The sequence below is a fragment of the Macrotis lagotis genome, chromosome 1 (genome assembly GCF_037893015.1).
Source record: "Macrotis lagotis isolate mMagLag1 chromosome 1, bilby.v1.9.chrom.fasta, whole genome shotgun sequence".
Taxonomy (NCBI): Eukaryota; Metazoa; Chordata; class Mammalia; order Peramelemorphia; family Peramelidae; genus Macrotis; species Macrotis lagotis.
This window is the reverse complement of record NC_133658.1, coordinates 905,494,921-905,510,030: the sequence shown is the minus strand read 5'-3', so window position 1 is coordinate 905,510,030 and position 15,110 is coordinate 905,494,921. Positions and strand designations below refer to the sequence as shown.

General features: G+C 48.6%; 2 protein-coding genes across 14 annotated transcripts; both read right to left on the bottom strand.

Annotated features, from left to right (window-relative positions):
* Positions 1–3,864: 3,864 nt before the first annotated feature.
* On the bottom strand, positions 3,865–4,272 carry NANOS2 (nanos C2HC-type zinc finger 2). The gene has a single exon (XM_074192649.1). It carries the CDS (start codon positions 4,270–4,272, stop codon positions 3,865–3,867), a length of 408 nt encoding a protein of 135 aa, XP_074048750.1.
* Positions 4,273–8,031: 3,759 nt separating this feature from the next.
* On the bottom strand, positions 8,032–12,343 carry LOC141509585 (uncharacterized). 13 transcript variants are annotated; one of them, XM_074219223.1, is made up of 9 exons: positions 12,319–12,343; positions 10,995–11,053; positions 10,762–10,827; positions 9,702–9,729; positions 9,227–9,257; positions 8,775–8,832; positions 8,524–8,557; positions 8,343–8,422; positions 8,032–8,168 (listed from the first exon to the last, which is right to left on the bottom strand). In XM_074219223.1, exons 1-9 carry the CDS (start codon positions 12,326–12,328, stop codon positions 8,136–8,138), a joined length of 399 nt encoding a protein of 132 aa, XP_074075324.1. In that variant the 5' UTR covers positions 12,329–12,343; the 3' UTR covers positions 8,032–8,135. The 13 variants fall into 13 exon arrangements, with proteins under 13 accessions (XP_074075324.1, XP_074075325.1, XP_074075321.1 ...); XM_074219224.1 differs by having other exon boundaries at positions 10,762–10,812; XM_074219220.1 differs by lacking the exon at positions 12,319–12,343 and adding an exon at positions 11,968–12,312.
* Between the last annotated feature and the right edge of the window lie 2,767 nt (positions 12,344–15,110).

The following is a 15,110-nucleotide window of genomic DNA, read 5'->3' as shown; positions in this document are numbered from 1 at the left end:
ATTCTCTGCTCTGCTACCTGAAGTGCAGGTCCAATCAGGTCACACAGACACACACACACACACACACACACACACACACACACACACACACACACACACACACACACACACACACACACACACACCCCTCTCAAAAAACTTCAGTGGCTCCCTGTCTTCTCTAGGATTGAAAATGAGACCCTCTGTTTGATTTTCATAACCTGCCCTCTCCTTTGCCTTTCCAGTGTTTTTTTTTTAAAACTCCTCCTGGTTTTGAAAGGCAATGTCTGTTAGCCTCCTTAAAGATGGCCCACCCAGTGAACATTCTTTGACTGTCCCCTTAAGCCTGAAACTCTCTCCCTCCTCTTCTCCACCTCCTGCCCACCTCCTTGTCCATTTATTCTTCCATAATGCCAATGCCTTCCTTTTTGATCTTTCCAATTGATTCTATCTATAGCTCCTTTGTATTTAGTTGTTTTCCTGTTGTCTTCCCCATTTGAATGTAAGCTTCTTTTGAGGGCAGGGACTGTCTTTTGGCTCTTTTTGTATGACCAGTTCTTAGCCTTGTAGGCCAGTTTTTGGCAACATAGTAGGTCCTTTAATAAACATTTATTGAGGGGAGGCTAGGTGGCGTAGTGGATAAAACACCAGCCTTGGAGTCAGGAGTACCTGGGTTCAAATCCGGTCTCAGACACTTAATAATTACCTAGCTGTGTGGCCTTGGGCGAGCCACTTAACCCCATTTTCCTTGCCAAAAAACCTAACAAAAAATAAATATTTATTGGCTTTCACTTTTTCCCCTTGGTTTTGTGTGTATGTTTTCTTTTTCAAAAGTGCTAATATGGAAATATATTTTGATGACTTCACATATATAATTGATATCATATCACTTACTTTCTCAGGGGGGCCTGGGAAAGAGGGAAAGAATTTAGAATGCAAATTTCAAAAATAAATGTTAAAAAAATTTAATATAATTGGAAAATATTTAAGAAAGTAAAAATACATTTTAAAAATAGATGCTAAGAGGCAGCTAGGTGGCACAATGAGTCAGGAGGACCTGAGTCAAATCAGGTCTCAGATATTTAATACCTACTTAGCTGGTTGACCTTGGGCAAGTCACTTAACCTCATTGCTTGCAAAAAAAGATACTTGTCTTCATTATTGATAAAATGCTGCAGTGTACTTAAGCTCACCCTATACTCTCCATTGCCCTTGAGGTAATTAACTGTCTTAGTTTTGGGGAAATATCAATTGATATTTCATGTCAACATTAATATCCTATTAGTTTCAGACTTACAATAATTGAAAGATTTCTAATGTTAGAAAAATGGTACTTTGTTTCAGGGAGCTACTTAGGATCATTAAAAGTACCAATTTTTCCCAATTTCGAAAAAAAAGATGCTTGTTGCCCGACTGCCTCAGTTTTCTCATCTGTAAAACCGGTCATAAAAAGTACCTACTTGACAAATGAGAATTATAGGTGGAAAATGCTTTGTTCAATATCAGCCATTATTATTAGGATGGGGTCTTGTTCAGTTATGGGATTGGTCAGATGCCCTTGGATCCTTTCCAATTGTGAGATCTGAGAGTCTGTGTGATCAGTGAACCAGCATACCTGTCTTTCATGTCAATGGAATAAGATTGGCTAAGTGTGGGAATGGAATTCTAGGAGTCAGGAGAAGAGTGGACCAATGACATGACTATTATCTTTGAAGTATTTGAAGGCATGTGGAAAAGGCTCCAGTCACAGAAACACAGGATTGCAGGTCACCAGAGCAGCCACTGCCTCTAAGCAGAGTGGTTTGGGGACCCCTAGAGTTATGCAGAGACTCTTCCAAGGGGTTCATGAGGTCAAAACTATTTTCACAATAATACAAAGACATCTTAATTTGTAATACAGTAGACATCTATAGATACAGACATAACCCTCACAATCAAAGGCTCTATGGGGATAATTTTTAATAATTTGTCTAAATGATTTTAATACTTTTTCAATCATTTTTAAAAGTATAAAAGGGTCTTAAGTTCAAAAAGCTGGAGAACTGTTCTATAAGAATTGTACTATAACATGTCCAACAAAGACTACTTTAGCCTCTGCTTGAAATCTCTCCTAGAAAGGAAATCCCTCTGCCTCTTTATTTTTTTTTCTCTTTTGATTTTGGCAAGGCAATGGGGTTAAGTGGCTTGCCCAAGTCCACACAGCTAGGTAATTATTAAGTGTCTGAGGCAGGACTTGAACTCAGGTCCTCCTGACTCCAGGGCTGGTGCTCTATCCACTGCACCACCTTGCTGCCCCAATCTCCCAACTTCTTGGGGCAAAATAATCCACTTTGAATCAGTAGCTGTTATCATTAGGAAGCTAGTTAGTGGCATGTGTCTGAGACTGGATTCAAACTCCATCTTCCTGAATCCAAGGCCAGTGCTCTATCCACTGCACCACTCTAGGCAGATGGGCAACCCCTCCCTGGGATACAGAAGACAGTTACTAAAGGGGCCTTTTAGTTCTGAGATTCTGGGAGCCAGGGATAGGGCCCAAGTAGGGTTGTAGAGAAAGACATCTGGGGCTTGGAGGATTGAGTTGAATGTGGAAAGATGAGGAGGACTGGGATTAGGGTGAGGATGGGGACACTTGGTGTAACCCTGGTTCTAGAGGAAGATAGTTTTTATTCCCTCCTTATCCCCTCCAGGAAAAAAACAGAAAAAAAATTCAAGAATTTTTGTCCTTTATTCCAACTTTGTACAAAAGCCAACAACATGAAATCTGTTTATTTTAACCTCTTCCCTCCCATTCCCTAAAAAACAAGCTAGGGAAACTTCCAATCCTTCAGCTGCCCCTTTTATTCCCATCCCAGTGATATTGATCAGGACTTCTTCCTTGAAAACATCAGAAAACTATAGAGAGGTTGTCCACCCTCTTCCAGCCTTGAAGATAATCAGTCAAAGAGAAGGGTTTTTCGAGGGAGGCAGTACTGTCCACTGGTGATCTGGGGTCTAGATGGGGGGGGGGTCGGGCAGGGAGGATCGCCGGAACCAACAATTATATACAGAAACAGGTGCATGAAAACAGTATAAGATTATCTTTTTGCTTCCTTATTCTTCCAAACCACCCCCCACCCCACCCAAAGCTATGGTTCTAGAATTGGGGGAAAGACAGCAGGGAGCATACACAGGGATGCAGGGAACCCCCCAACATCATCTTCAGGACCTGATCACCCCCCCAAGTGCAGAGGGATTGTATGAGGGCTCCAGCATCATCTGGTAACCTTCAAGGGGCTGTGCCGAGTCCTGGGGTGCTGGGGCCTTCAGAGGGCTTCTTCCTTCAAGGCTGAGACAGTAGCCAAAGGACGAGGCTGAGGCAGGGCTGTGTAGGGAGGTAGAGAAAGAGGCTGGTACAATCTTGGTCTCACCAATGGTCCACATTTTAAGTTCTGTGGTTCCTCGGGACTCCCCAAAGTCCAGGGAAGTTGTGGGTTAGCAGAGGTGGGGGAAAGGATTGGGAAGGTCAAGGGGTGAGGATTTCCAGGGTTGAGCAAGGAGGGAGGGGAGGATTTCAGAAGCTGAGAAATCCTGGGGGTGGGATTAGGCCTTGAGGGGACCCAGGGTAGTTCAGGATAGGGGAGTCCCAGGCAGGATGGATTGAACTAGGAATGGGGGGGTTCCCCCAGGCTAGGATTAGTCTTGGGGAAAGAAGAGGGGACCAGCCCCAGGGAGAACTGGGAATGGCCTGGGACTAAGAAATCTCTGGGAAAAGGTCAACTTGAAATGGGGAGATCCCTGAGCTTGGGAGAACTGGGGGGGGGGGGGTGAAACCACAGAATCCCTGGGATGAGGGCAAGGTCCAGGAAAGTCCTGGAGGGGTCCAGAAGAAGAGGCCCAGGTCCTCCCTCACCGCTTGACTTTTCTCCCGGCTGAGTTTCGTCCACTTCGTCTGTACAGGGACTGTTGGCCCCCATTGAGGGGGCAGTACTTGAGGGTGTGGGCCAGGCCCCCTGTGGCTCCACACAGTGGGCAGATGTAATGGCGGAGGATGGGGCAGACCACCACACCCTCTGGAGTCTTCAGCAGGTGTGAGGTGTACACGTTCCGGGACTCGCCATTGTGTTTGCAGAAGTTGCAGAGGGGTGCAGGGGCCCCTGGCCCTCCAGATGCCTTCTGCCTTGCCTGTCCAGCCTTGGTCTCCTGGCTGGACCTCTCCCCTCTCTGAGAACCCCTTTGGTCCAGGATCACTTCCCACAGGATCTTGTTCAGATTCAAATAGTCTTTCCACATATCGAAGGGGGCCGGCAGCTGCATGGGTACCTGAAGGCAGGCTGGTGGAGTGGAGGGCAGCTTGTGACAGGAAGGGTGGAGGCGGGAGGGTCGTTGTTGTCTAGAGCAGGGTAGGGGGTGCCTTATATAGAGTGGTTTGAGACCTCTGAAGGCAAAGGTGGAGCTTTCAATTTAAAGGGCCCACTCTCTTCCTCTACTTCTACTCCCCACCCCCACTGGGACCCAGCAGGGGGTAAACCTGAGTTTGTTCCTCTACCAGCTTGCTGTGTGATCTTGGACAAATAACTTGCCCTCTCTGGGCTTGGATTCCTTTCGTTACATTAGAGGGTTGGACTAAACTCAAGTCTTTTGGAATGCCAGTATGATAACGGTCCTTTTAACATAAAATGCTGGAGCTGGAGGGGGATGATTTATTCCAATCAGCTCATTTAACAGTAGAGGAAACTGAGTCCCAGAGAGAAGAAAGCTCTTGTCCAGGGTCACAGAGTGAATCAGTGGCAGAGCTGAGCCTGGAACCCAAGGTTGGTGCTTTTATTGAGGGGGGCAAGCCCACAGAACCACAGAAGGGTGAAATGAGAGGGACAGGTTGTGTAGCAAGGATTCTGCTAATTCCCTTCTGTCATGAGGTTTTACTGTTTTGTCCTCAATCGCATGTCAGATCACACGGTCTTTTTGTCTATGATTTTGGGATTTCCTTTAATGATAGGTGGGTGAGAAATTATAGGGAGAATGAGAAAAAAGTCTGTGTGGGGGTTGCACTTTCTTCCCCTGCCTCTTTTTCTCCTGGGGAAGAATTGAGGCAGAGTGAGCCTGGAGCTCCTGTTTTGCTCCCCACATAAAAACATCTTTTGGAGAAGAAAACAAGGGGATGAAACTGCTGAGAAATCAACCAGCTTTGTTTACCTGAACCTGCCTCCCTCCTAAGCCAATCAAAAGCAAGAATAGTAGGGTGGGGTCTCTCCCTGGGTCCCCCCCCCTCCCTTTTGAGTTCCCACCTATGTCAATTTCAGTCTCTGGTCTCAGGTAAGAAAGAGGATGCCCCCCACCCCCACCCCACCCCTCACCCCACCTTCCACTCCATCCCCCATCTCACCTCTCTCCAGCCTCCCCACCCCACCCCTAAACTCCACCTCCTACTCTATCCCCTATTCCAGTCCCCCTCCCCCTCCCCCAATCCATTCCCTCCCAACTCAGTCCCCCAGGTTCTTCCCTTCCCCTCAGTCCTGGGCCAGTTAATCTCCCCTTGGACAAGCTGATCAGCCCAAGAAATGGGAGTTCTATCAGACACAAATACTGGGCTTCAGTTAGTGCTGGCGGGGGTTCAGTCTTAGGCTCCAGGTTCCCTGGTTCTGATGCTTCAGGCCCTACTGCAGCCAATACTGAGCTCTCCTCAATGGTCCAACTCTGAATTTTACCTTGTCAGTCTACATGAAATTTTGAAGCACTGGGGGGATACAAAGAAAGGGAAAAACAGCTTTTCCTCTTCAAAGATGGCAAGAGAAATTAAGAGGAAAGAAAAGGATCAAACAGAGGGAAAAGTCTGGAGAGTAAAACTCAGGTCAGAACAGAAAGAAGGGTTGTTTGTAAAATGAGGAATCTGGTTGAGATCTCTTAAATTTTAGAGAGAAATAGTACTTCACTCTTTTGGGTTTTTTTTTGCAAGGCACTTGCCCAAGATCACACAGCTTGGTAATTACTAGGTGTCTTCATCCAGATTTGAACTCGGGTCCTCGACCCCAGGGCCAGTGCTCTATCCAGTGTCACCTAGTTGCCCCAATCCATTTACAAAGAGGACCAATGACTGTGTGAATTGGATTAAAGAGGGGCAGAACTGCATGAAATCATCAATTTCACTCTCTTCATGAGGCATCTGAGTCCAGTGGCAGGACAAGAGTCAGGACTGGTGATAGCTTCAATATGCAGGGGATAGCCTTGACATCTTTGCTGACTGGCCAAGCTTTAAGTGCTCATTTCAAATCTGCCATCCTGGCTATTGGAACAAGTTCTCATCCACCCATTCTGCCAAGGTAAGTCTTCACATGTTTGGGGCAGACATCCCCCACAATTAACTGACAGGTTTGAGACCCCTCATTTAACCTCAGTCTGGTTGCTAAGACACTTACTGGGGTGTGATCACTGCAGATGTTCCTTTCTTGGAGTCACAGGTAAGAGTTGGATGACAGGTTGACACTAAATTGAATAGCCCTGAAAAGGGCTCTCAGAAAACCCTCACAACTAGTTTGAAAGACGAATTACATATAAAAAGAGATGGAAAGAAACTGATGGAGAAGACAGATGGAAAGAGGCAGATAACAGAGATGGGAAAAATGTAAGCTACTTTGGGGGCAAGGACTATCTATTTTAATTCTCTCCCCTTTGCCTTAAACAATGTATAATTGGATTGAACTGGATGGAGAAAGGTTTAGACTAATGGAAAAGGGATGGAGAAATAGATATAAGGAGAGAAATAGAAAGACCTAGAGGAATTGGATGGAAAATTGGTTGGGAAAAAGGGGGGGGGGAATCCATTAATGCACAGAGGCAGACAGGCAGAGAAAGTAGTGAGAGAAACTGGGACAAAAATTTTTCTTTGCAAGGGGTTGAAACTGAGGGAGACAAAACCATGGCCCCTTGCACCCTTGAGTTTTGTTTTTTTTTGGTTTTTGCAAGACAAATAGGTTTAAGTGTCTTGCCCAAAGCCACACAGCTAGGTAATTATTGTCTGAGGTCGAATTTGAACTCAGGTCCTCCTGACTCCAGGGCCAGTTACTCTATCCACTGTGCCACCTAGCCACCCCTACCCTTGAGTTTTCAAAAGGATTTCTCCTTTCTTCTTAAACCATAGACCCTGGCATGCTTCACTCCCCATCTTCCTCCAGTTTGCCCATCCATAAAATGAGGGGTGAGTTGGATTCTGACAACACTCCATTCTCTGACCTAAAATTTTATGCCCCATAATATATAACACTCAGACCAAAGATCCACATCCATCTTCTGTGATCACTTCTTGCCCTCATTCCCTAGCTCCTTTTATCCCCTGCCTCCCTCGAGTTCTGTTTGGACAGTGGAAGTCCAGTCCTTCTCTCCTTCCCCTCCTCTCCAGTACAGACAAACTGTCGGCTGGTCACCTGTAAAGGGGGTGAGGCAGACAGAACCCAGAGAGGGTAAGAGAGTCGTCCAAGGGGACACAGGGACAGAGCTCCTATCCAGTCCAGAGTTCCTTCCACCTCACCAAGAAATTGAATGACGGGGATGAAGGTCAAGACATGAAGGCACAGAGAGGAGACTAAGGAATAGAGCCAGAGGAAGAGGAGATTGCCAATAACAGTGTCCATTTTTGAGTTTATTTTTGCTGTGTTCTGAGACTGGACGTTTCTTGGAATTGGGGGTGGGGGGGTCCGCTAGCTACATTTAGGATCTTTCTGTCCCAGGTCCTGGTTACAGTTACCCTTCCCACGTCCCCGCCCTCCCCCCAAGCTTTTGCTCCTTGCTCAACTCATCTGGACCTATCGTAATGCACCCAACAGTCCTCCAGTGCTTAGCTCCCTGGCCATCCTTCATTCCATCAGAGGCCGCCCAGCCTCCTCTAAGTAGACTCCGCCCCTGCTCTCGCGCTTCCAATCCTGGACTTCCCCATCCTCTTGTCTACGGAACCCTCCTCCTAGACCCCGCCTCCTTCTGTGGCATCAGCAGGCTTCCCTCTTTAGGTCCCAAGCCGAGTTGGGGGGCCCCATCCCGAAGCCCTCCGCATTCCAAAACTTGTCACGCCCTAGGATGCAAACGTTTGGGAATCAGAGGGGGTCCCAGCCCCGGAGAGAAGTTTATTGAACCCCGAAGGGGGTTTGTTTCCGTGGGGGGGACGGGGAGGTGTATCTGGCCTCGGAGACTCACGGGAGCCGTCGCCCTGTGTTCGAAGCCCTAAAGTCGGAGTCCAGGCGGGAGAGAGAGAGAGAGAGAGAGAGAGAGAGAGAGAGAGAGAGAGAGAGAGAGAGAGAGAAGGGGAGGGGAAGAGATGTCACCCTCACAGCCCTCCGATTCCCTGCCCCATCGCTGGCCCCCCACTCCCGCTAGCAGCCTGCCCTCTCTCCTTTCCTTGTAGCCCTGGGCCAGCCGTCACACCTTTTGCTCTCTTTGTGTTCGTGGTTCGATCGGTTCTCAGGGCAGGTGCAAGAACCTTGTATTGGAGGAGGGAAGAGGAGGAGGAGTTACGGGGTTCAGGGTGGAGACCCCGCCTCCACATCCCTCCCTAAGGATCTCTCACACACACACACTCACACAGACGTTCCTCCAGCGTGTAGATATCGTCTTGCTGCGAAGAGAGGGAGAAATGGAAGCTTAGGGGTCCCCTCCATCCTCCCTGAGCCCCCTCCCTCTCCAGACGACCTGTCACTTTGGCTTCTGCCTAACCCCTCTCTTCCTTCCCTCAGGCCCTGCCCATGATCACAGTGCCCACCTTCCTCATTGGCATGGCCCACCCTCTCCCTTCCAGGTCCCTCCTCTTCTTGGGTCCCTCTCTCCCTCCTCACCAGCGTTTCGTGGCGTTCCTTAAGCTTCAGTATTTTCTTTTTAATCTTGTCATTGTCTCTGTGGGAGCAGGGGGGAGAAGGGACCCGAGGCCTCGGACACACCCTTCGTCTCCCTCCCAGACCCCCGAAACTTTTCTCCTCCCCACCCTCTCTCCAATTCAATATCTTTCTCTCCTGGATTGCCGCCTCCCTAGGGCTCTTCCTCATCTGCCCCCCCCCGCCCCCCAAGTTCTTTGCCTTGGACTGCGCTGGGGAAGGGTGGGGCAGATCTCCAAGACTTCTCCCTTATGACCCATCTCAAGATAGCCCGCTTCTCTCGCCCCACTGGAAAACTCATCACGCCCCTAAGAAGCAGACCGTGCATGATGCTTCCAGCCGGCCTTCTCCAATTCCCCTCCCCTATCCTCTAGCCAATGGCTTCTCCCTCAGGCTTGGGTCTGGAGGGCGCTCACCTGAGCAGTACCTCTTCAGTGGATCTCAGGACTGAGATTCCGGGTCGGGGCGGGTGAGAAGAGAATCATTAGAGAGCTGGAGGCTCACCTACCTACCTACCTACTCCCCATCCCTGCAGGCCCCTCCCCCACTCTACTTGAACTGTATAAATATCATAGATGCTTTGGGAGGGAGGGTGAATGGTAAGGTAAAACCTTAGAACCAAAGTCTCTGAGCATAAAAAACACAAACCAGAATGAATGTCAAAACTTTGACATTCAGTCCTTGGGGAACTGAAAACTTAGGAAAGGGGGAGGAGGATTATTAGTCTCAAGTCCCATGGAGTTAGAGGCTAGAAATGAATTCTGCTAAGTGTTCTGGGGAAGGGAGGTCAACTAACTTGGAACTTCTCTCCAAGCAAAGGTGGTTTTTTTTTTTTGTAACAAAAGCAGTGGGGTCAGATTAGGGTCTCAGAGGAGAGGCAGGTTAGCTCACCATCATTCTCCTCTTGCAACTTCTCATTCTGGGAGGTTTGATGGAGACAGGACAGGGAGGAATAAGAGAGGGGGATGGTGAGATCTTGCTTTCACCCTTTCTTAGGGACTAACTTCCCATCTCTGTCCCACTTAGGTGACCTGAACTGATTCACTCTTCAATCTGACCCTAACTTCAGTTACCTGGCTATTAATGAAAACTCAATGAAAACCTGAATATGACCATGATCCCAGTAGAGTTATCACTCACTTAGCTAGGCTAGAAAACTGATGCTAACCTTGGTTCCATCTTTAACCCTAATCTCTGGGGCTTCTGGACCACCAAAGATCCTATGAAAAAGACTAAAATGAATCATATCGAAGGCGGGGGTGGGGGCAGAGTTCAGAGACTCCTTTCCCTCCTACTTCAGCCTCAATTTTAGACTCACCCTGACTAGCTAGACGCTAGTGCAGATCTGATAACTCTAACCCTAACTCTAGTCTTCAAACTAGCTAACTTCAGATTCCCAAATCTCAAACAGACCACTAACTCCCTCTGGACTTGAAATCTCTACCTTCTAACCCCCAGAAGTCTAAATTTCCATTTTTTAAGGTTTTTTTTTTTTTTTTTTTGCCAGGCAAATGGGGTTAAGTGGCTTGCCTAAGGCCACACAGCTAGATAATTTTAAGTGTCTGAGCCTGCATTTTGCACTCAGGTACTGCTGACTCCAGGGCCAGGGCTCTATCCACTGCGCCACCTAGCCGCCCCTGGATTTCCAATTGTTAATCAAGTCTGCCCAAACTCTAATCGTCCCCTATATTTCCAATTTTCAATCGTAATTTAGACTCCTTATATTTAATCCTAATCTTGTCCCAAATATCCAACCCCTAAACCCAGTCCCTTGCCATATATGGAAGAAGGGGTGTTGAGATCCCTTGATCATGTCAATGAAGGGAGTGTGTGGGGTGGCCAGTATCTGGCTTCAAGGAGTCCCTTTGAGGAAACTCCTTCTACAGTGTCTTAAACTTCCCCCCTTCCCCATCCCTCCCACTATCCCCCAGGACCAGGCCCATGAACCCACCAGTTTTTTCAGGTTAGCATTGGCTGCTTGTAGACACTTGATCTTCTCCATCTGTGGAGAGAGCAACTGGGAGGCTCGAGGGTTTAGGTCCCTTACCCTCCTAAATATCTATTTACCTGGGACCCTGGATCCTATTCCCAACTCCCTTCTTTCTTTCCCTCCCCAGGGCAGGTCCCCCTCCTGAGACAAAATGTGAATGGGGGAGAGGCCAAGGAGCTGGGGAGCAGCCTCACCAATGCACAATTTCTCCTCTCTAGAGACACGGATTGAGTCCCTCGAGCAGCCATGCGAGCTGGGGAGGGACAAAAATTGCTGGGAGGGCCACAAAGGACTGGCCGCAGCCTCTGGCCCTTAGCCCCTTAACTTTGTCCCCTTGAGCCTCACCAGCCTTGGACTAGGGGGAAGGGGGCGGGGTCACTGATTATCCTCTCCAGGTCTGGCCCCCTCCCACTATGCCCCACCCAGGCAGGAGGCTCCCCACTTTATGTTGTCATGTCATGACTGTGAGGTCATAAGGAGATTTTTTGGTTGTGGGGGAAAGGAGAGAGAAGAGAGGCTGGCTTGATGGCTTCGAGTTGTAGGTCGTCGGGAGAATCAAGGTCCCTGTCATGGGCCATAAAAAGGAAAATAACCATGTCTGGGAGAGTAGATAGAGGTTCCCACCAACATGTAGGCTCCCACTGATGATGAGACTATCAGAGATGTGGAAGACTAAGAAACAAAAGGAGAGGGAATGAGGGACAGAGAAAGGGGATCCTGAGGTCAGAGTGGAGGCAGATCGATGACCAAGGGGACACTGAAGAGAAAGACTAATGCACAGAGAGAGGAACACTGAGGGATGGAGGGAACATGAGGGTCCAATGATGGAAAAGAAGAGGAATATTGGGGGACAGGATGGGGAGACAAAGGGAGATGGAGGGAAACTGAGGAAGGAGGCTGGAAGGGACAATGAGCAACAGAGAGAGGAACACTGATGACAGACTGATGAGAGACGAAGACCAGAAAGAACTTTGGCATCTTCATCTTCTGTAGCTGGCACTATCCTATGTAGATATATTTGAAAGACTTTCAAAGTGTTTTAGGGGCATTATCTTATTTGATTGTCAAAACAACCCTGGAAAGTAAGGATGATTATCCCCATTTGATAGAAATCTGGTCTCACACTCTCTCGGAGTCCCCTGTCTCTGTCTTCCTGCATCTTTCTACCTTTCTCTCCTGGTGAACTTAATAGAGCAAGCTTGCTGTTTGTCTGGACCCATTTCTCCAATGTCCCTGACCTTTGTCTTCTCTGAGCTTTTTGTGTCATCTCTCTGCCTCTTTGGTTTCTGAGGCTTTTGGCTTCTGTCCCGCTTTGATTTCCCCCCTCCATTCTTTTTGGTTTCTCTATCCCTTTGGACCCATGTGTTTCAGGTTTCCTTATTTTTCTGTGTTGCCATTGATCTTTTCCTTCGGGATGCTCAGGGACCCCTTTCCTACACCAGCCAATCAAAGTTTGTGGAACGTTCCTTTTCCCCATTATGAGGGCTATAATCATCTTCTTTCCCTCCGCCATCCCACCTTCAGCCATGATGGATTGGCTGGTGGCCCTCCTACTTTCTATTTCTACTCAAATCCTGGGTCTTCTTTTTATCCAGGCACGCCCTATGACACCCCTTATAGAAATGTCATAGAGCCCTGAAGTCCAATACCCTCATTTTACAGATGAGGAAACTGAAGCCATCAGAGGGGAAGGGAGCATGACAGGCATCACACAGAGAGTAGTCAGAACTTGAACTGGGGTCCTCAGACTTTCCATCCCTTCAGGCTGTTTTCTCCCTTCTTAGTCAGGGAGAGTCTTCCTAGGTTGAAGTTTGAGGGAGACCACCACAGGGAGCCCATCTGGTTATTCCCTCCCCCATCTCCTGTCCCTCATCCCTGACCCAACACCAGCAGCCACCCTTCTTCCTTCTAGTCCCTCCATCTTCCAACTCCCAATTTAGTTGAATCTTTTTTGAATATTTGGGGGATATTTTTCTTTTGAATAAAAAACCAAACCATCAAGACACTCCCCCCCTGAAAATTCTCCTAGCCTGGGTGAGCAGAAAGGGAAAGGATTGGACCTATTTCCCACTCTTTGCCTTGATCATTCATTCCCCTAGGACTCCTCTATTTAGGTGTCTGTAGAGCCAAGAGATTTGAGGAGTGAGAAGGGAATTCTGGGGACACCTCCATGAATGGAGCGCACATCTCATACGGAGGAGAGGGAGAGAGAGCGTGTGATGCTAGATGGTGATGATAGAGATGTTGGTGCTTTGTCTTCTCTGTCTTGGCTCTCTCCTCTTCTCTCTTCCTCTCTCCCCTTTACAGTCAGTCTCTTTTCCTCACCAATATTTGGTCATGGCTCTCGGGTTCCATTCCTTTGTCTCTTTCTACATTCCTTCAATTCCAGCTGTCTCTTTGTCCATTTTTGCACCTTGGGCTTTATGGAATCATAGCGTCTAGACCTGGAAGGAATCCAAGCATCTTATTTTTCAGATGAAGGTGAGTCAAGAAATATTAAAACATTTCACCTTTCCCAGTCATTCAATAGATTGTTTTTGAGCCTGGAGGCCCTTTATCTAATTCAACTTCTTTATTTTACAAAATGGGAAACTGAGACCCAGGGAAGGAGAAGATACTTGCCCAATTTTCCACAGGGGGCAGAACCAGGGTTCACAGTGATGCTCAGGCCTCTTAACTCCTATAATGACTTTCCATCTCTGTCTCTGCCTCTTTTTCTTTGATCTCTTTTCTCTTGACATCTGAGTGTCTTCTGTGTCCCACTTGGTCCTTGATCTCTTATCTTTCAGACCCACTGGAAGAACCTTATGTGGCTTGCCATCTCCTTTTTTATCCACGTCTGCATCTGTCTGTGGAATCTTTCTATGTCTCTGTGTGTGTGTCTCTTAGGATGTTGGTAATGGGATGCCTTTGGTTTGTCCAGGGCACTTTGTTGGGGGAGAGTGAATGGATTATCTGATTCCTATTGCCGCTTTTAGCAGTACCCTCTCTTTCCCTGCCCGTCTTGGTCTCTGCCCTTCCACCCCCTCTTGGAATTAGGTCTTCCTCCACCCCAGCCCCTTACCCAGGGCCCCTGGGGGGGGTACCACCATCCCATTCAGTCCCCTTTCCCCTCAGTTCCCCCAGGGTTCCTGGAGGGTCTTGCCCCCATCCAGATCCCTAAGGATCCTCCAGCTCCCCCACCCTGGAATTCTCCCTCCCCTCCTCCCCAGGGTTCAGGGGGTGGTGAGGGGAGTGAGGGGGAATGGGTTAAGAGAGGTGCGCGTGTCGTGGGATGGAAAGCAAAGAACACAGCGTTAGACACGGATGTAGAGATGGACGTTTATAACGGCAAAAAAAGGGTGAGTCACTGGGGTAAGGGAGGCATGTGGGGGGAAGGGGGACTCAGAAAGGGGGAAGGGTCATGGAGCTAATACACAGAGCGCTATCCACACAACGGACACTGGGCAGTGGGGGAGGGGGAGGGAGAGAGGGGCCACGGCCCAGGCATGGCAATGGGGGAGTGTTGAGTGGGGAAGTGGCGGCGAACCAAGGTCCAGACAGCGGGCGGCGGCTTGGGCGAGGGACGAGACCAGTAAGAGGAGGGGAAGGGAGGAGAGAGAGAGAGAGAGAGAGAGAGAGAGAGAGAGAGAGAGAGAGAAGAGATGAGAGGAAATGAGAGAGAGAGAGAGAGAGAGAGAGAGAGAGAGAGAGAGAGAGAGAGAGAGGATGGAGGGATTGGAGGCATACCATGGGATGGGGAGATGGGGGTGGGTGGCTGGGCAACATGGCCCCTGACCTCTGACCCCAGATCCCTCCTCCCCCTAACCAGGGCATCCTCCAGAGAGGTCCCCCCAAACCAGCTGTGAGATGGCATCAGTTGCCAAGGGAGGGGTAGAGTAGACCACCAACCTCACCCTCCTGGAAGGGGATGGGATATTCCCAAACCTCTCCCAAAGAATCACAGAATCTTAGGGTTATAGATTCTTGGACTCTTTGAACTAGTAGTCTCAGAACCAGAGAACCTTAGAACTTAGAATGGTTGAGCTGGAAAGGCCTTAGAGACCTTTTAGTCAACATGCTCATTTTCTAGATGGGGAAAGAGACCCTAAGGTCTAGAATTCACACATCAGACCTCTCCACCTTTAATACTGTTGCTTTGGGAGCCTATGAAACAGGGACCCAAGAGTGTGTGGGGGGAGGAGGAGGGGGACGGGGGTAACTAGGAGCTGGGGGACCTGCCCCCCCAAAACAATCAGCATGGTATTGCTGCCTCGAGTTGGCTGAGATGCCAAACACAGGAAAAAAAAATGATCACCCATCCCCCTGGC